The sequence below is a fragment of the Anolis sagrei genome, chromosome 6, assembly GCF_037176765.1.
Source record: "Anolis sagrei isolate rAnoSag1 chromosome 6, rAnoSag1.mat, whole genome shotgun sequence".
Lineage (NCBI taxonomy): Eukaryota > Metazoa > Chordata > Lepidosauria > Squamata > Dactyloidae > Anolis > Anolis sagrei.
Window position 1 is genome coordinate 13761376 of NC_090026.1, and position 20323 is coordinate 13781698.

The window sequence follows — 20323 nt, forward strand, 5'->3', positions numbered from 1 at the left end:
CCTTAGTGTTTTATGATGATGTTTTGTGATTGTGTTATGTTTTTATTTGATTGATTTTAATGTTGATTTTATTTGCAACATGGGCTTGTCCCCTTGTAAGCCACCCTGAGTCACCTCGGGGAAGTGGTGGCAAGATTTACTTATTATTATTATTATTATTATTATTATTATTATTATTATTTTACTGATACAAAAACACAGTGTGTCACAGCAAATGAGATCTGTATGCTGGATTTCGTATCACAAAAGCACAAGTCGAACACTTCCCAAGTGTCTAGGACTGTGTGATATATTTTCGAATGATGCACGCAGATCCAAGTAAAGTGGACTTTTGCAGTTGACAGATCATGATTTTGTCAATGTGTATTGTTTCCAAATGCCGGCTGAGATCTTTTGGCACGGCACCCAGTGTGCCGATGACCACTGGAACCACCTGTACTGGTTTATGCCAGAGCCTTTGCAGTTTGATTTTGAGGTCTTGATAGTGGTTGAGTTTTTCCTGTTGTTTTTCCTCAATGCGGCTGTCACCTGGTATGGCGACATCAATAATCCAGACTTTTTTCTTTTAAATAATTGTAGTGTCTGGTGTATTGTGTTCCAAAACTTTGTCAGTCTGGATTCAAAAGTCCCACAGTATTTTTGTATGTTCATTTTCCATGACCTTTGAGGGTTTATGATCCCACCAATTCTTTACTGCTGGCAGGTGGTACTCGTGACATAAATCCCAGCAACTATGATTCCCAAATGTCAAGGTTTATTTCTCCAAAACCGACCAGTGTTCGCATTTGTGCATGTTGAGTATCCATGCCAAGTTTGGTCCAGATCCATCATTGCTTTGATCTACAGTTCTCCCTGGATGTAGGTGAACTACAACTTCAGAGCTCAAGGTCAACGCCCACTAAACCCTTCCAGTATTTTTGGTTGGTCATGAGAGTTCTGTGTGCCATATTTGGTTCAATTCCATTATTGGTAGAGTTCAGAATGCTCTTTGATTGTAGGTGAACTATACATTCCAACAACTACAACTCCCAGATGACAAAATCGATCAACCCCTCCAACCCCACTAGCATTCAAATTTGGGTATTTGTGTCAAATTTGATCCAGTGAATGAAAATACATCCTGCATATCAGATATTTACATTATAATTCCTAACAGTAGCAAAATTCAAATTATGAAGTAGCAATGAAAATAATTTTATGGTTGGGGGTCAGAACAACATGAGGAACTGTATTAGGGGGTCACGGCATTAAGAAGGTTGAGAAACACTGCTCCAGAGTTCATGCTTGCAGATGTAATGCTTCGGTTTCTTGCAAACAGCATCAATCCGTCCTTTACGTTCTGAAATGGGAAAGAAAAACACAGGTCCCAATCAAACATCTCAAAATATCTCAATATTCAAATTGATTTTACTTGTAAACAAATGTGTCTTCTCTTGTCAATTTGTTTAATATGCTTTTAATCAACCATATTGCCTTGATTCTAAGATGCCACAAATTGTAATATTGTAATTGTAAGATGTACACTTATTTCAGTACCCTATCTATCTATCTATCTATCTATCTATCTATCTATCTATCAAGATTCATCCTGGTTTAACAGGATGAATCTTAGATAGAACTGAACTGAAGAGATGAAGCATTTGCGTTATATTTTTGAACTTTTGCAGATAAATAGAGATAGATAGATAGATAGATAGATAGATAGATAGACAGAGAAACAGATAGGATGAACCGACCGATCAGTTTGGACACCATAATATGCCAAATAAGAACAGTAATATAATTTAATCATGGGAAAGTCCATGTTGGTGCATATTGGGCAAATGTTTACAACAGATTTTTTGCAGCTAGACAAATAGACATGGCAAATGCCATGATAAGCTAAGTAACGCCTAAACAAGCAGCACCCTGATGCATGTTGGCTGAATGGTTAATTCCTCCTGCTTGCAGACCCTTAGGTCCCTTCCACACAGCCATATAACCCAGACTATCAAGGCAGAAAATCCCACAATATCTGCTTTCCTGCTCCGAAGTGCAGCTGGGGGTGGGGAAGAACTTTGCCTCCTCCCATGAAGAAGGAGCTAATCCACATGGTAGTTGGGGCTTTTGCAACACATAGGTGGTTCATTCTTCGGGTGGGTTATAGGCTTTGGCTGGGGCGGGTGCTCATCCACACTCCCCCCCCCTTTCTCACGGAGTGGCTATCCGGCCCATTGGGGCTGTTCTACCCGTTACCAGGAGTGCAATGATGCTGCCACTAGTCCCTACAAAAAAACCCCAAAAAACCCAACAACTCTGCTCTGGTCACCACTTGGCTCGGTGCTACTGCGGAGGGCCCTGCGGGCGCCATCCAGAGGAAGCCTTATCTCCCACCCTTTCCTTACAAGTGGGAGGGGGTAGTGGGTTTTTATTTCACACCCCTCCTTGTTTTTCCCTCATCAATAACCGATTTAGATTATAGTTTAGGCAGTTTGGCTTTGCCCCGGTGGGTTCTTTTGGTGCCCTCAATTTGCTAGCCTTTAAAACACATTCGACATTTTCCAAATTGGTGGGCTACCACGTGGCCAGGCTTTAGGCCTAGTTAGAGGTTACCACATGGTGGGTGGACATTTTGTCTCCCAGTCCATGCTTGGTGGACATTTTGTGCACTCAAGCGTGGGCAACCATTTTGCTTACTAAGCATCGGATGGAGACGTTCATGGGGGCCCAGTAGCTTATTCAATTGCACAGTTAAAATAAAATAATATAAACCAACCAAGCGATTGTTTACATCCGGCAACTGAAGCTAAATGGGGTTAGCCTAGGCGGTCTATCATATTACTAAGGACTTCCATACTGTTTGATTATGTGCTATATGTGACTACAGCGTTGGTGCCAGTCAGTTGGCAATTATGAGACAATTTATAATCTCACTATATACTAGACAATTTATAATCTCAATATATACTAGGTGCTGGAGGAAAGTGCTGAGAGTGCCTTGGACTGCGAGAAGATCCAACCAGTCCATCCTCCAGGAAATAAAGCCCGACTGCTCATTGGAGGGAAGGATACTAGAGACAAAGTTGAAGTATACTTTGGCCACATCATGAGGAGACAGCAAAGCCCGGAGAAGACAATTATGCTGGGGAAGGTGGAAGGTAAAAGGAAGAGGGGCCGACCAAGGGCAAGATGGATGGATGGCATCCTTGAAGTGACTGGACTGACCTTGAAGGAGCTGGGGGTGGTGACGGCCAACAGGGAGCTCTGGCGTGGGCTGGTCCATGAGGTCACGAAGAGTCGGAGACGACTGAACGAATGAACAACAACATACTAGACAATACACAGGCATCAATCCAAAAACAAACAAACAAGCATTTAAACAAAGGAATATGTATATGTATGTGTGTGTGTGTGTGTATATATATATATGAATCAATATCAATGGATAAATAATGCAACCCCCCCCCCCCGGGTGGCGCAAAGGGGTTGAAGAAAATAATTAAAATAAAATAAAATAAACCATGCAAAAGAAGCGGAAGACTGGTTTGGATCCGGATAGAGTGCAGATGAGATCCCCCTGTCAGCTTCAGCTCCCCGTGCGGGGGGCAGGAGATAAGCCTTCCACAAAGATGTTAAACATCAAAACATTCAAGCCACCCCAACTCCCGGAGCTATGTCCTTGCAGATGGCTAATTCTCTCACACCAGAAGGGACTTGCATTTTCTCAGTTTGCTCCTGACACGATATATATATATATATATATATATATATATATATATATATAGGAAATAATAATAATAATACAATATCAAATAAGGTCCATTATGTATTCATGACCCAACAATTGGTAAGTAACCTTTATACAACAATACTCACATAACTGTTAAGGTTTTCAATTGCCAAATGGGCTACCGGATCCCTATGCCACAATACCAAAAGACGTTAAATCCATGACATTCTTCTGTTCACAGGATGTTACCCAGAAAGAATGCTGCTGGTTCAAAGGGCAAAGGCCCAGCTAACAAAAGGCTGACAACACATTGCACGACCCATACCAATGCTACATGAGATGACAAAGTATCAGCGGTAGTATTCCACGCCCTTGTTGCCCGCATCGATGCGGTTGAAAGGGAGACAGGCATTTTCCCAGCTGATCGTAATTCACAGTCAACACAAATGATAAGCCTGACTCCTTGCCTGACTTCCTTTCTCTTGTGTGTCTTCACTAGGACCCGAAGTTGAATGAGAGATTGAACATATCCTGGTTCATTACATCCCGGAGATGCCCGTGGTGGAACGCAGGGCGTTCAGTGTTTTTGACTTCACCATCATTATCTCCCACAGCTGCCAGTGAGATACCAATTCAGCCATTGGTGCCTAACACTATGGCGACGTTGCCAGGTAACCTTGATTTACCTTCGGGACACGGGGACGACATAGGTCCACAGATAAGTGAGGCGATTAGTTCAACCCTTGAAAAGGCACACACAGAATATTATAATCTGATATCCAGTAGCTGCCCCTCACAGCCACGAGTCTCAACTACCAATTTAGTTGATACTGGAGAGAAAATCAACCTCTCAGATAAAAGAGCCACGGGGTCACTGACAACATCAATAAGGGTGGTTACTACATCTTTGGGATCACAAGTACCACATGACATAGTGGTTAAGATATTGAGAAATGAATACATTGACTTATTCACTCCACAATTTAAGGCTGAACGGGAGAAACAATAAAATAACCATGGGCCCAAAAAGCGTGGCTGTGATACAAGAAATTGAGATTGATGAAAATGGGGATAATTGGCTTAACTGTTTTTTGATCTATGCCTGGTGTGCTAATGTAACATTACCCGGCCCGGGCTTATTCCCTATTTCAATACCTGGACATCATTCGCGAGATATATTTCAGCTTTCCGGGGGATATTTGAATCTGCTATGGCAGGCTCTTTCACCTGAAAGTGGCCAGGGATCCCACACTTCGATGGGATTTAGTAGATCAACCGTTATGACGACAGACGATAGCCCTTCCACATGTGGTGGCAAGATAGCTTGACTTCCGGAAATGTAATGTAAAGGATGTCAGCCAGGAAATTTTCTGCTGCATGCGGGCCTCTCCCTACTAATTTTGGAAAAGGCAGAAGATCACCTGCCACAGATATATGGAGTGGGCGCACTCCTACAGATAAGGCTGCGGAGCCTCCCAAAACATTGCTCGTTATCTATAGCCCTCTAGTGTGTTGGCCAGACCAAGCCCCCTCTTCATCAACTCAGGGGAAGTCGTGACTTGCATAAAGATGCTCCAGCCTTACCTTCCTTTCGCAAAGGGCCTTATTAGAGGCACCTTAGTGTGGTTCAAGGACTCCACAAAGTTAATTAAGGTGAGCCCACTAGTTGCCAACTAGGTTAGATTATGACTCCAATTGGACTCAAGTTGTGGCTCTTGGTCCCGATGAATACATGGTTGATTTGCTATATGGGATGACTCAAGGTAAACCGGGGTTCACGATTGCCCCCCCCCCCCCAATAGGTTTTAGGCATTTCATAGTTAACAGTTAATATACTGATCCGTTCGCCAAAAACAAAAACAAAAACCTTAGTTTTTTCTCTTTGTTGTTGCCAAGTTAGCCCTGAGATTGCTACATGCGGAGAGGGCTCCACTTATGGGTTGGTTGTCTCTTTATTCGGTAGGGACAAACTCCATTTTAAGATCCAGTCAACAGCTTAGTGTGCTATACAAAGGGCTCGCCGGTTTCGGCTTTCATTCCAGTTATATTGGATCCACCCATCACCCTTTGGAAATGGGGATGATTACTTCCACATCATAGGCCACCTCAGATGTGGACAACCCTCAGGCTTGGAGGAATGTCACCCTTAGAAAGAGACATAGGACCCAGAAGCCTCCTCAGAATACTTCTGCTCAGCTGCAGTTACACAATAGATTCCAAATTCTCACACAGCTATCACTTGACCAAGAAACACAACACATTCAGGAAGACCAGAATGGCTTAGATACTGATCAGTGGCTCGTCCTTGATCAGTGTGCGGGGGATAGCCCTGACTGGGACAACACTTCACAACATTCACACTTACACAATCATGCAGGTGTACCATCCCCAACCATAGTCCAGGTGCAACAGGAACACATACAGGAGAACGCTAGGCTCTTGGACGAATCTCAATGGATTGTCCTTGATGAATGCACTGGGGATGTCGAGGAGGAGGACAACACTTTACACCTACACAATTCACCCCAACAGGATCACTTTTCTGGGGACCTACACACTACATTGCGCAAAAGGGGCCCTGCCAATCCTGAAAGTAAACAGGTCTTGGTAGTAAGCGACTCCCTCCTTAGAGGAACGGAAGCCATCATTTCCAGACCGGATGGGATGGCTCGAGAAATATGCTGCCTACCGGGGGCAAAAATACACCATATCACTCAGAGGCTCACCAGGCTCCTCAAGCCCCATCACCGTCCTCCCCTCATGTTGATTCGTGTAGGAACCAATGATACTGCTAGGCATACTGTTCAAAAGATCACAAATGATTTTCGAGCTCTAGGAACAAAGCTAAAGCAATGTAATGTACAGGTGGTCTTTTCATCCCTCCTCCCAGTCATAAAACACGGTCCTACAAGGGCCAGAAAAATAGTACAGGTCAATGACTGGCTTAGAAAATGGTGTCAGGAGGAACACTTTGGCTTCCTTGACCATGGCCTGCTTTCCAGGAGGATGGCCTACTGGCAAAGGATGGGGTGCATCTCACACAAGTAGGAAAACACCTTTTTGCTCACAGACTCGCAAACCTCATTAGACGCACTTTAAACTAGGCCCACTGGGGGAGGGGGACAACAGCCTTGCGAACACTACTTTACCCACAATGTCGGGGAACCGCCAGAAGGCTAAACGGAGGGCTGCACAAACACAAAAAGGACGAAGTACCGAAAGCACAATAATCCCAATTAAACAGCTCAGGGGAAGATCTCAGGGGCTCACATGTCTTTACACTAATGCACAGAGCATGGGAAATAAACATGACGAACTCCAACTTTTAGCACAACACCACAAATATGATATCATAGGCATCACTGAAACCTGGTGGGATGACTCCTATCGCTGGAATGTAGACATTGAGGGCAATAACCTCTTTCACAGAAACCGAACAAAGGGGAGAGGAGGCGGAGTAGCCTTATATGTCAAAAACTCTTATGCGGCAGAAGAAATGCATGACAGCAATCCGGGAAAACAGCTTGAAAGCATCTGGATAAGAATCAAGGGAACTGGGACTCAAAAAGATCTTGTTGTAGGAGTCTACTACAGACCTCCAAGCCAGGAGGAAGAACTTGATGAAGTCTTCTGCCAACAGTTGACCAAACAGGCACAGAGAAGAGATGTAGTAGTCATGGGCGATTTCAACTATCCCGATATTTGCTGGAAAACAAACTCGGCCAAGAGTACAAAGTCCAACAAATTCCTCGCTTGCCTTGCAGACAATTTCATGATCCAGAAGGTAGAAGAGGCAACAAGGGGATTGGCTACTCTTGATCTCATCCTAACAAATGCGGAGGACCTGATCGATGTAGTTGAAGTGGTAGGATCCTTAGGGGCAAGTGACCATGTGCTCCTGCAATTTGAGGTACAAAAGAAGGCCGAAACTAAGACAAGTCAAACCCGCATTTTGGACTTTAGGAGAGCTGATTTCCAAAAAATGAAGGAAACGCTGAGCAGCATTCCGTGGACACAGATACTAAAAGACAAGGGAGTTACGGATGGATGGGAGTTTCTCAAGAGTGAAATACTCAAGGTGCAGTTGCAAACCGTGCCAACAAAAAGAAAAAATAGGACAAGTGCAAAGAAGCCAGAATGGATGTCCAAAGAACTTCTAACTGTGCTGAGACACAAAAGAGACATGCACAAGAAGTGGAAAAAGAGAGAAATCACCAAAGAAGAATTCAAACAAATAGCCAACACCTGTAGGGAAAAGGTCCGCAAGGCTAAAGCACAAAACGAGCTCAGGCTTGCCAGGGACATTAAAAACAATAAAAAGGGATTCTTTTCTTATGTCAGTAGAAAAAGGAAAAACAAGGAGGCGATAGGGCCTCTTCAAGGAGAAGATGGGGCAATGCTGACAGGGGATAGGGAAAAGGCAGAATTACTTAATACCTTCTTTGCCTCAGTCTTCTCACAAAAAGAAAGTCATCTTCAACCTCAGCAAGACGGAGTGGATGAGGGATTTGAGGACATACAACCCCAAATTGGGAAACAAGTCGTCCAGGAATACCTGGCTGCTCTAAATGAGTTCAAGTCCCCAGGGCCAGATCAACTACACCCAAGAGTATTGAAGGAACTAGCGGAAGTCATTTCGGAACCATTGGCAACCATCTTTGAGAGTTCTTGGAGAACAGGAGAAGTTCCAGCAGATTGGAGGAGGGCCAATGTGGTCCCAATCTTCAAGAAGGGAAAAAAGGATGACCCAAACAACTACCGTCCGGTCAGCCTCACGTCAATACCAGGCAAGATTCTGGAAAAGATTGTTAAGGAAGTGGTCTGCAAACACTTGGAAACAAATGCGGTCATTGCTAATAGTCAACATGGATTTATCAAAAATAAGTCATGCCAGACTAATCTGATCTCTTTTTTCGATAGAGTTACAAGCTGGGTAGATGCGGGGAATGCCGTGGATGTAGCGTACCTGGATTTCAGTAAGGCCTTCGACAAGGTCCCCCATGACCTTCTGGCAAGGAAACTAGTCCAATGTGGGCTAGGCAAAACTACGGTGAGGTGGATCTGTAATTGGTTAAATGGACGAACCCAGAGGGTGATTCTCACCAATGCTTCCTCTTCATCCTGGAAAGAAGTGACAAGTGGAGTGCCGCAGGGTTCCGTCCTGGGCCCGGTCCTGTTCAACATCTTTATTAATGACTTGGATGAAGGGTTAGAAGGCAGGATCATCAAGTTTGCAGATGATACCAAATTGGGAGGGATAGCCAATACTCCAGAGGACAGGAGCAGGATTCAAAACGATCTTGACAGATTAGAGAGATGGGCCAAAATTAACAAAATGAAGTTCAACAGTGACAAATGCAAGATACTCCACTTTGGCAGGAAAAACGAAATGCAAAGATATAGAATGGGGGACAATGCTACAAGCTCAGTCCACAAGGTTAAGTCATGTGAGATCGACTTCTTAAAAAAAATATCCATATAAGTTTACATTTGAGAGAGTGACCGGGCTCGTCGTTATAATTTAACCTTATTTACCCATTATACGCTGCTAAACCATGCGGGCCGGCATTTCATATATTAAACAAACCATGTAATGGGCTCAAGCCAAACACCCCAACCTGTCATATCAAAATTCCTGGGGACAATAATGTATTACAAAATAAATAAACAAATAGGTATTAAAATGAATAGAGTCATGATAGAGATGCTGTGCAAAGGCGATGCAAGGCTCGACATGTTGAATCCAAGAGACACGATGAGATAGGCCAATATTACTACTATCAGTCCTCATTCAAGTGAGCGAGACCGCGAGATATAGCTAACACAGCCCATAATGTTTATCATTACCTGATTAGGAGCCATAATTACAATTAGGCTCGCTCATTCAAGTTTTAGTCACCAAAGCCCTTGACATCTGGATAACTTTGTCTAACAGTACTAGTCGGCATTTCAAAGATAAGCTCCATGGGCTACGCAATTGACCCCTTACTAAATCATAAGATCATGTTATATATATATATATATATATATATATATATATAACAAAAAAAAAGGTTGACCATTAAGTTATGCTATGAGAGTCATAACAGAGAGACAGATTTGTCACAATGACACTAGGTTGGATTACCCAGCCCCCGTATAACGTGAGATGGCACGCGGGTGTTTTTTGGTGCCAGTTAAAGTTATGCCTTCGGTGATCACGACAGAAGGCATCGCAGTCAATGTGTTTACCTGAAAGGGTCAGGTCCAGCTGGGGCCCAGTTGATTGCAAACTGATGGCAAGCCTGTCAAATGTGTGACTCCTTGCATGTTGGGGAGGGGTACAACGCCCCCTCCCTTTCTTTTTACCTATGTTATGTTGAGTTTCAGCTCTGTTCTGTTGACACATGGACGGTTGGCCTGATGGATGCTACATGGAAGTCGGGGACAGAGCCATGGGCTCAGAGTTATCCCTATGGCCAACATTGTGAGTCCTGACATTGATTGAGATGGAGATTGAGAAAGAATACTGTCTCTTGGGCAGTTGTTTACCATAGGGGCTAAAGGAGCACCTTGCTTGTTAACCACTGGCTGGCAGGTTACCATAAGCTGTTTTTGTAAGATGGGTGGGGATGGGGGCTGAGTAGACACCTGCCCCCATTCTATGGCGAAAAACAGCTAGGAAACACAGATTTGGTGTGCACTCCATATGGGGTGAAGTCCATTAACAGATAACATCACCGGTTGATATACTAGCCTAGTTGAGACTAAAAGATCAATGGCCTTGGAATGGGGAGGGTCTTACCTCAATGCCTTGGGGAAGATTCCTCCAACACATTTCCCTACATAGGTCACCCAGGTTTTGGTCACCTGGGGGCCCGGGTGCTTCACCCTATTTTGCCTAGGGATAGGCCGGGAAGGGACACTACCTCGGCTTTACTCACAACACGTTCATGCTAGCTATATACTGAGATTCATTTATAGATTTAATTAGTTAACAGTTAATAAAGTTGCCCATATTTTAACCCACAACTGTTGTGTTGCGTCTTCATTTCGGGGGTTGGCAGGCAATCTGCTTTCAACTGGGATGCCTGAGTCCACACTGCCATGTATGAGACCCATCTACCTTCATTGCTGTCTCTGCATCTGCACGACCACTTCGATCATCAGGGGAGGCCCTCCTTTTGCTCCCACTTCCGTTAGAAGCGCAACTTGTGGGGACAAGGGAGAAGGCCTTCCCTGTGGTGGCCCCTACCTGGTGAGAGTAGGCAAGCGCTCACTTTGGCAGCCTTCAGGAAGAGCCTAAAGGCTTGACTGTTCCGATGTGCCTTCGAGGATTGAACAACAAGACTCCTACCTTGACCAACTCAGTACATAATGCCTTTCAATGCACTTTATCATACCTTCAGTGAATTAAATCCCATTGTTTGTCCCATCTGAACTTCCCACCAGATACAGTACATTACCCTACTCATCCATCTCACCCAGGGTTTTACAATTCTATTTGTTGTATTTGGCCCTGCTCACTTGGTTCAATGTTTTGTTATTTATGTTATACTCTGTATTAACTTTATATTATCTTCCTTGATTTATTTTATTGTATTTTATTTGATGTATTATCTTATGCTTTTTTGTTGTATTCTTTTGCTCTGTTGTAATTTGTTGGGCTTGGCCACACCAAGTCCCCTTGGGGAGATGGAGGAGGGGTAGAAATAAAGATTATTATTATTATTATAATTTTCTAGCTCAAAGCAGAAAATGTGAGATTCTATTCAGCTGTATGGAAGGGCTTCAGTCCATGATTTATTGTGACACAGTAGTCACCATGAAGGCTGTCACATACATAACACTATGTAACCCATTTTTGTTCCTGGGTTATGAATGTTATGTCCTTATTGGTTCTATCATAAAAACACTGAAAAGATTTATTATACCACAAAACTTAGTTTTTGCAGAACATCCTGCTATAGTTTTTCAATGAATATCTTATCAAGTCTCAACCAATTCAACATAGTTTGTGGCAGCCACAAAAATGAAGTTTCTGGAGTATAACAACTACTTTCAAAGTAAGCGCTGGGCCATTAAACAGGAAATAACACGTCCAAACCAGGAACAGAATTCTTTTTTTTTCAAATTTTGTTATGTAGTGTAATCCAGAGAATTAACCATAAAGCTTCTCAGGGGACACGCAAGACAGGAGTCTCATACCAGGGTGACAAATCAGAGCAAGCAGACTCTCTCTTTACTTGCTCAGCTGTTCCAATAGAAATGGGAGCATTGCCTGCTTTCCACCAGCATATTCCTCTTGAATTCTGGCTTGTTGTGATGTTGGATGTGGCTGTAGTAGGCATGTGTCCACATACAAATAATTTTTTACTTCCTTAAAAGATTGGTGCCTTTCACAAGAGGAAGCCCTGGCAGCTACTGACCCTAGTATCAAATGGATGCTGCATTTTCTCCTGCTTTTAGTTTGGTGTTATCCAGAATATTGGACCCTGCCAACAGACCATGTTCAGCACCTTGGACAGATGCTTCAAAATTCAGATTAAGTTCCACTAACATTTTCACCACCAATTTCGTCTGGCAGAGTGGGAGAGACAATAATAAATCACTCCCCATTGGGTCTCAACTCAACTCTTTCTCTTACATCTGTTCTCTTTGCAGAGAATGCCATCACTGTTACTGTGTTCCTTAAGACGATGCAGTTTCCTATCAGGGGCTCACCTGTTGAGGCTCTTAGGGCTACGTAGTATTCAGAATTCCACAGATTGTTGGGTTCCTTCTGCATCCAGTGGGTGTAGTTATATGTGCCAGGAGAAAAGGAAGGGGAGGAAAATAATCACTCCTGCCCCTCTCCCTTTTCCTGGCATGTTGTTTCTATGTGCCAGGAGAGCTCCGGAAGCAGTTCAATACTGGCCGTTAAGTTCTTTCACTTTCCTCTCTGTTTTGAAGGGGTTTGGGGGAGGGGGTGTGAGTATCTCCCTGTCCTTCTGGAAGGCTCCAGGAACACATGTGGACACTCCCTCCCCCAGAAGCATGCGCTTTCTGGGGCATGTGTGGATGTGAACTCAGGCGCAATTGTGTTTTCAAAACCCGATTGCTCCCCGGTTAATGGGCTGTGCGGAACCGTTCATAGTTTGCCTTGCTGAGTACCAACCACTATGCACAATGCTTTTTAAAAAGTAATGCTTGGTCCTCTGTATTCATCCATGGGTTCTCTGTCCTTGGATTGGATGGCTGAGAGATGTCCTCTTTGCTCCAGGTGACAGCCCCAGATGAGGAATGCTTTACATAAAAGCAAAGTGTGACGAATTTCCCTACCTTAGAAGACCAGGGATTCTGACAGTTGTAAAGTGCCAGTTGGGGAGTAGGAGAGTTGAAGGAAGGGAGTCAGAGAGAGTGGTTGGAAACACTGAAGCCAGAAGTTAGTGAAGTTCAGTAAGCCGTTGGGGAGGAAAAGTAGTTTGACGATAGGTTAGAACAGACCCGGGAAAAGGGCTGTTTGAAGACTAGGTTCTAGTTAGCACTAGTCTACTAGATTCCTGTGAACTTGGAAAGTTGATTTGTAACCTGAAGTTTTAAGCACGGAACTGTGCTACGTAACCATTAAGCTCCATACACCTCTGCAACCATTAAGATTTATTGCCTGTTCTGAAAATACAAACAAACCTCTTTCTTTATTGTAAAAAGAACCAGTGCCTCTGTGTGTCTCTCTGGCCAAGAATCCCACAACAAGACTGGGGAAGAATATTTTATAACTGGTGGCAGCGCTACTAGAAAGACCTTGGAACTTATGTTTCTGTGCCCTGAGTTCAAATTCAAACCATTTTAGTTTACTTTCAGCACACTCCGTTTAAATCTCAAACCACCTTTTTAATTTGGGTGGAAGCCCAGTCAATCCACAGTTCTTTACATTCTGGTGGCCCTTTGGGTTCACTCTGTTAATTGACCAAGTCTTTTTCACAAAGCAATTGAAGGGTCCCCAGAAAAAACAAGAGAGAACGTGTGTGTCCAGAAGACAGCCTTCCTTTTCAGAATTCTCCACAGGGTCTTCTTGATCAAGGCTGTACTTCCCTGCCTTCTCTGTTGATAGAACTGCTGTTGCATTGGCCTTTAACCAGTTGACTCACCTGGACTCCCCTTTGCATAGGAGGGTGAGAAAATCGTGTTTTAGTCTGTAGCCCTTTCATCTTATCTGCCCCCCCCCCCCCCGCTCCCTTACATCGGTCAAGAAGAGGATTCTTAGCATTCATGCCATTTTTCTAATTTTCTCTTTGTATTGAACACAGAAAGTTCTGTTGGGTTTTTCCTGCTATCTTTCTGTTTTCTTGATAAAGAAATGATTGCTTTTGCTGCAAAATCAGCTTGTTCTTCATTTGTTTTTGTTTTTTTTAGTTACTCTAGTGAATTGTGTCCATTTTAAAGCCTTTCGCCTATAAGGTCCTGCAGAGAGCTTTCTCCCCAAACTCAATAAACCCAGTGCTCTTCTATTATCAGCAGCGTTAAGAGAAAATGCAAGTGATGTACATTCCCTCTTTTGCACAAGTGTTCACAACAGGCCGCCCCTCCTAGTGACCCTTGTGGGAGTGGGATAAGTACTCTCCAAAACACAAGAAAAGACCATGGAATAGATGCATAAAGAAAAGTTTATTTAACTTCACATTGTGCTGCAGCCATTAACAAGGGTGAGAAGAAGAGGTCAAGCCAGGATTTCAGAGACAGTATTTTGAAGGCAATCATATGGTATTTTTGAGCATCAGATCAGGAAAAGTGGTCAATGATCATCAAAGAGATATCCATCGAATCTACTTTCATCCGGCATGCACAGCTCATGTTATTCAGGGAGCTCTACAGCCTTTGTTTGCAGCCTTTGTTTGCAGATGAAGGCGTTAGTATTCTGGCAATATATATCATTCCAATCCCTGAAATCTAAAATACAGAAAACAATGTCATTTTCTTCTCAATTTGCTATTTATTGGGGAGGGGTTTCAGGATGTTGTCTCTGTGTCAGCTCTCTAGTCCTCAAGTTTAGAAAATACCTTTTCACTGGATAACTGCTCTGCTATAGCCTCAGTTATATGGTGCTGAGTTGTGATTTGGTTTATGTTTGTAAGGCATTGGAATTTGCCATTATTGCTGAGTAAACTGCCTTGAGTCCCCCCAGGGGTAAGAAAAGCGGTATATAAATACTGTAAATAATAATAATAATAATAATAATAATAATAATAATAATAACTGAGAAGAATGATTCTAGGGTTCAGAATTTGGTTGGGTGTGTGTGTGATAAAGTATAATGCCTGTAGCTGGGTTTTGTACCCATAATTTCACATAGCTATGCCCCAAAAGTATTCTCTGTAGGCATTTTCTAGGTCCTCCAAAGTTATTCTATGTTTGCTTCTGTTAGAATTAGGTCATAGAGTGTTGCTGGAAGACCTAGAAACTGTAGATGGGTTTTCTCTCTAGGTATTTTCTAGGTCCTCCACCATGATTTTACACATCAGCTAGATAACATTGTTTGTTTTCAGTCTTTTTCAGATAGCTTACCTGTGAAAAGGCTGAGTTCTACGCAGTATTCACGATTGAGGTAATTGTCTGGCTGGCCCCTTGCCCATGCCTTGTAGTTGTAGGCTGATCCATCAGTCCACCTCCATTTCCCTTTCTGCAGACATGAGATACATAAATGAGGAAGTGAGGGGACAATTGAGATGGTACAGTTACCGTCTCATCTGGAAAGCTGTAGGGGATTTTATTGGGTGTAATAGAGGTTGTCTAGCAAGAGTCTGTGATTGGTTTGCTGCTTTAATACCACTCAGGAGACTTGCGTGGTCAGGAAAAGATCCACATTATAAGTAGAAAGCTTGTGAAGATATATAAACGTTTAGACTTATGTTGGAAATGTCAACAAAAGAAAGGAAGTTTTTACCACATGTGGTGGACCTGCCCAAAGACAAAGGATTTCTAGATAAAAATTCATAATGAAATGCAAAGTATATTAAACAACAAAATCACATTGAACCCAGAAACGTTTTATTAGGATTATTAGATAAGCAAATGCTTGGTACTTTCTTTACATGACGAGAGCACCAAGAATGGAATATGCAAAATTGTGGGTGTCCTGGCAGTGGGAATGTAGGTAACTGTGGAGCCCTATTCTTCACCCGCATGTTCTCCTGCAGTGAAGGCATCCGTTTCCAGGTGGAAGGCAGTCCCAGTTGGGGCAGGATTGATGCGCCTTCCCCTTGGCACATTTCTCTCTTTCGCCCTCCAATCATGCCTCTTCAAATTTTACAGCTGGTCACAGCTGATCTCCAGCTGGAGCGCTCAAGGGCCAGGGCTTCCCAATTCTTGGTGTCTATGCCACAATTGTTAAGGTTGGCAAAGATGCAACTAACCAATAACTAATATATTTTCCCCCTTTTCTTCCCTTTCCTTCCTCTTTCCCCCCACTCCCCATTCTCTGAGTAATAGTGTAACAAAAATTATTTGGAAAACCGCAGGCATTTCCATGTCAACCTACAACTTCCTTAAATGCGTGAAATACTATTTTGGGGCTAAGATCTCCCCATCTGTGCAGGTGAATTTTGAAATGCAGGAGATCATAATAATAATTCACAGCTGCACATCCCAGTGATGTACAACACACTATCCAATTTTCTTGGTTCAGCATAATTATGTGTAGCATAGTTGTTTAGGAGTATGCTCTGTAGAATGTAGTAGTGCTTCCAAGTCTTGGTGTGATAATATAGCCACAGGGAGGGTTGGTAATTCCCTTTATAATTTCTGAGAAATGCCTGGAATGGACTCACCAAAGCGATGATGAGAATTTGTGAGAAAACCAGGGCATACTCACCTCAAGGGGATCATGCAGTCCGATCCAGACATTGTTTCTTTGGAACTGGAGATTGTCGATGTAGTGGGCAACGAGATCTCTCTCTGCCGCAGTAAGAATAGAGGCCAGATGAGTCCCGGGGCCATGGCTCTGGCACTCAATCTTGGGAGAGAGAAGGGACAAGAAGGAGTTTTATTCACACTGTCATCTTCCAGCAATAGGATAAATGCAGAGCGGGATCTCCTTGAAATTATTGCTTTTAAAGCTTCTCTAGACTTTTTGCTTCATCCTTCTCATTTGTGGGGGACAATGGAAGAAATGAAGTCAACTTACCCTGTTTCCCCGAAAATAAAACATACCCATAAAATAAGCCATAGCAGTGCTTATCAATATCTGAAATGTCACATGTTTTTCATACGATAGACTCAGGGCCCTACCACACAATCAAATAATAATAATAATAATAATAATAATAATAATAATCTTTATTTGTACCCCGCAACCATCTCCCCGGTGGGGACTCGGAGGCGGCTTACATGGGGCCAAGCCTGAACAACAATTACAAATCAGAAAAACCAAAACACAAACGAAAACGCAGACAATAAACAACATCATAATTACATAAAGCATATAAATACATAACAATATAAAAGGTACAATAGACACAGGCACAGAGACAATGGGCGGGCTACATGTAATTACTAAAAACAACTAATTAAAACTAATTAAAAACTCAGACAAGGTAAAAGAGAGAAGCAAATCATATGCGGAGCAGTACTCATAATGGCAGGGGTTGTGGAGTCAAGCTTCCCACAAAGGGGAGGGCGACTACTCTAATGACAGAATTATCATCTAAACTGTCATGTGATATTGTATACCTACTCATCAAAGGCACAATTCTGTAGAACGTAGTAGTGCCTTGATATTCTGGGTTATATGGCTTTGTGGAAGGGGTCCCAGGCTGCTTTTAACCGAGTTCTTCTTCCTGATGCTTTCTTCCATTCCTTGGCAATTATGAAACGAGGCTAAAAGAACTTATAACTTATCCAGCAGAAAATGTTTCTTACCTCAGCTTCTGCCCATGTCGTTTCTCTACCAAAATAACCATAACAGTTCCCTTCACTTTCCATCCAATCTCTGGGGCAGGATTTGGCCTCAGCTGCAATGGGAAAGGGATATGAATGTAGGACAAGTTATAGAAGATATTAACTGTGTTCTCTCTTATGTATGGAAACCTTACACACTGGTTCAAAGGTAGACATTTTGTGGCTTGTTGGGTGTTATCTGCCATCCATCAGCTACGTATAGTCAACCTCCCAAAGTAACTGCTAACATAATACTTTTGATGTTTCTTAAAGGGACTTACCTCCTGGAAAAGGACTGGAGAGCAGAAGGCCAAAAAGGCATAGGCTGGCATAGGCGAGGAGTCCCATCTTCCTGATGACTTTTAAGGGAGATTCAAAAAACATTCCAAAGAGTTATGTTGAGTGAATAGCAAATGGAATAACAATGAGAAGTAGTTCAGTAAGTTACAGAGCACCTTGACTTTCACCTATGCAGAAACTTCAGTATTCTCATTAATTATATACCCTTTTGATATTCTTTTCTTGCTGAATGAAATAATCTCCTCCTATATGAATAAAACAAGTCACTCACCTGATGCTGGTTTCCCCCTCAGTAAACGGATCCACTGGACAACTGAACTGAGAGGTTCTTTGGCAATGCTCTGCTCTCTGTCTTTTCTAGGTTATATATATATGATTGACCAGAGATAATAGTCCAATATCAAGACGAAGCAATGACGAAATCCTGGTTGAGTTTCCTTACACTTGAACTGCTTACGTGTTACTCATTAGAAGGACAAGGTAAATTCTTCTTTAATCAGATAAGGAAATATATTCCTAAATAAACAACTCTCTTTATTGATGTCTGCATGGTTATGAGTGCAATAAATAAATTGCCATAGATACAGATTCAGTGTAACAACCATGAAGATGCTATATTGTTTTTGCAACCATTGTTGACTCTATATCCCACTGTGCATATGGTTCTAGCCCAATGCTTTACTACCTTCAAAGTACATATGCTGTGAAGTATTCTTATTAATACTTCTCCTCAACTCTACATTTCCATGTTTACAGTGTGTATTCCCTCGTTACCCATTGCCTCTTGGATTTATTCTTTTCTCTGTTCAGTATCTTTCCAAATGTCAGCCAAGATCTATATAGTGGTCAGGAGTGCTTATTATCTACTTCACCTGATATACCAGAAATTAGCCTTTTGAAAACTGGAAGACAAAAGGTACATGTGTTGGTAACCTCACAACTGGACTTCTGTAATGTGCTGTACACGAGGTACCCTGTATTGGAAATTCCAATTAGTTCAAAATATGGCAGCCAGAATGGATACCAATACATTTAGGAATGAGCACATCACACCTCCTCTTAGATTACTCCCCTGCTTGCAAATCAATTTCCAAGGAAAAATAACTTATTGGTTATCACCATTAAGATAATGATGCTGGGGAAAATGCAAGGAAAAAGCAAGAGGGGCCAGCCAAGGGCAAGATAGATGGATGGTATCCTTGAAGGGACTGGCTTGACCTAGAAGGAGCTGGGGATGGCCTCAGCCGACAGGGAGTCAGATGTGACGAAACAAATAAACAACAAATCACCATGGAAGTCCCAAATTGTTTGAGTCCAGGTTATCTGTAGGATCGTCTTCTCTCATATAATCCCCCTATACAGTTCGGTTCTCTGGGGGACATTTATTTCAGTCAGAATTCGACTGCAACTATCACTCAAGAGACCTTTTAAGCAGTTTATGTTCTCTTGGCTTTGTAAAAGTTGCTTATTGCTTTGCTGCCTTCTTTAGACTCCTTTGTAACTTCAATCAGTTTATTTTATATTTAGACAAAGACTGCTACAGACAACTATTTTTGGGTTCTTCAGCCATTTTGGCTAATGAGAGGCATGCATTGTGTGAAATGTAGTTTAACAGCAGGGCCTTTTGTAATTTCCTCCATTGGGAGCCTGGCCTTCCCAAACTACAGTTAACGATGGCTGTGCTTAGCCATGCCCACTGCTTCCCTTTTTGCAGCCCTGGCGGAAAGAATGAGATTATAAAAATCCCCTTGCCTTTATCAAAGTTGCTTAATGGTTGTGAAAATTAAAATAACCTTCGGAGACATCGAACATTATAGAATATTTCTGGGGGGAAAAAGATAAGTGGTTCAAATTTGGATTTCCCCCCAACCTTTCCTACATGGTTCAAAACCTGCTTTAGATGTCCAAATTCATACATTTTTTTCCAAATTTCAGTCCTTTCTGAACGAACCTATCCAACCCTATTATCTATGCATTTAATGAGGCTTGAGCCTACCTCGAGTCATGAGAGAGAAATAATAATAATAACAATAAGAACAACAATAGTAATAAGCTAAACTCATTTGATATATCCCAATTTGTGTACTAGCCCCCAAAATGTTGTTGGTCTGAAGGATGACAAGCTTCTTCTATAATAGGGTGGGGACTCTTCAGATAGAAGTAGACAGAGTTGAAATCCCCGACTCCCTTAGGGCTGGTTGTGGGCGGCTGGGGATGGCAGTCCTTCAATATCTGGAAGCAGATCTGTAGCTGGGGCTGGGGGGTGTTAGGGGTTCAACCCCCCCTTGAATTTTTTCAGGGTAAAAAAACCTGGATTACTCATTAATTTTAACTGATTAACCAAATCTCCATGCTAAGTCTATGAGAAGCAAAAATTAAACAAGTCCCTCCAGAACTGCAAGCATATGTTGACAATTTATT

General features: G+C 42.5%; 1 protein-coding gene across 1 annotated transcript; it reads right to left on the reverse strand.

Moving 5' to 3' along the window:
- Positions 1-1247: 1247 nt before the first annotated feature.
- Positions 1248-17958, reverse strand: LOC132779325 (C-type lectin-like). Its single transcript, XM_067469595.1, has 6 exons — positions 17884-17958; positions 17585-17676; positions 16539-16679; positions 15304-15347; positions 12413-12483; positions 1248-1339 (listed from the first exon to the last, which is right to left on the reverse strand). The coding sequence occupies exons 1-6, from the start codon at positions 17948-17950 to the stop codon at positions 1248-1250; spliced, it is 507 nt and encodes a 168-aa protein (XP_067325696.1). The 5' UTR covers positions 17951-17958.
- Positions 17959-20323: the final 2365 nt, after the last annotated feature.

Excerpts from the sequence above, each read along its gene's own strand:
- LOC132779325 (XM_067469595.1), bottom strand. The coding sequence starts at position 17,950 with ATGGGACTCCTCGCCTATGCCAGCCTATGCCTTTTTGGCCTTCTGCTC. Across the intron at positions 16,680-17,584 it reads CGACATGGGCAGAAGCTGAG|ATTGAGTGCCAGAGCCATGG; the intron begins GTAAGAAACATT and ends CTCTCTCCCAAG. Across the intron at positions 15,348-16,538 it reads GACTGCATGATCCCCTTGAG|AAAGGGAAATGGAGGTGGAC; the intron begins GTGAGTATGCCC and ends TCATGTCTGCAG.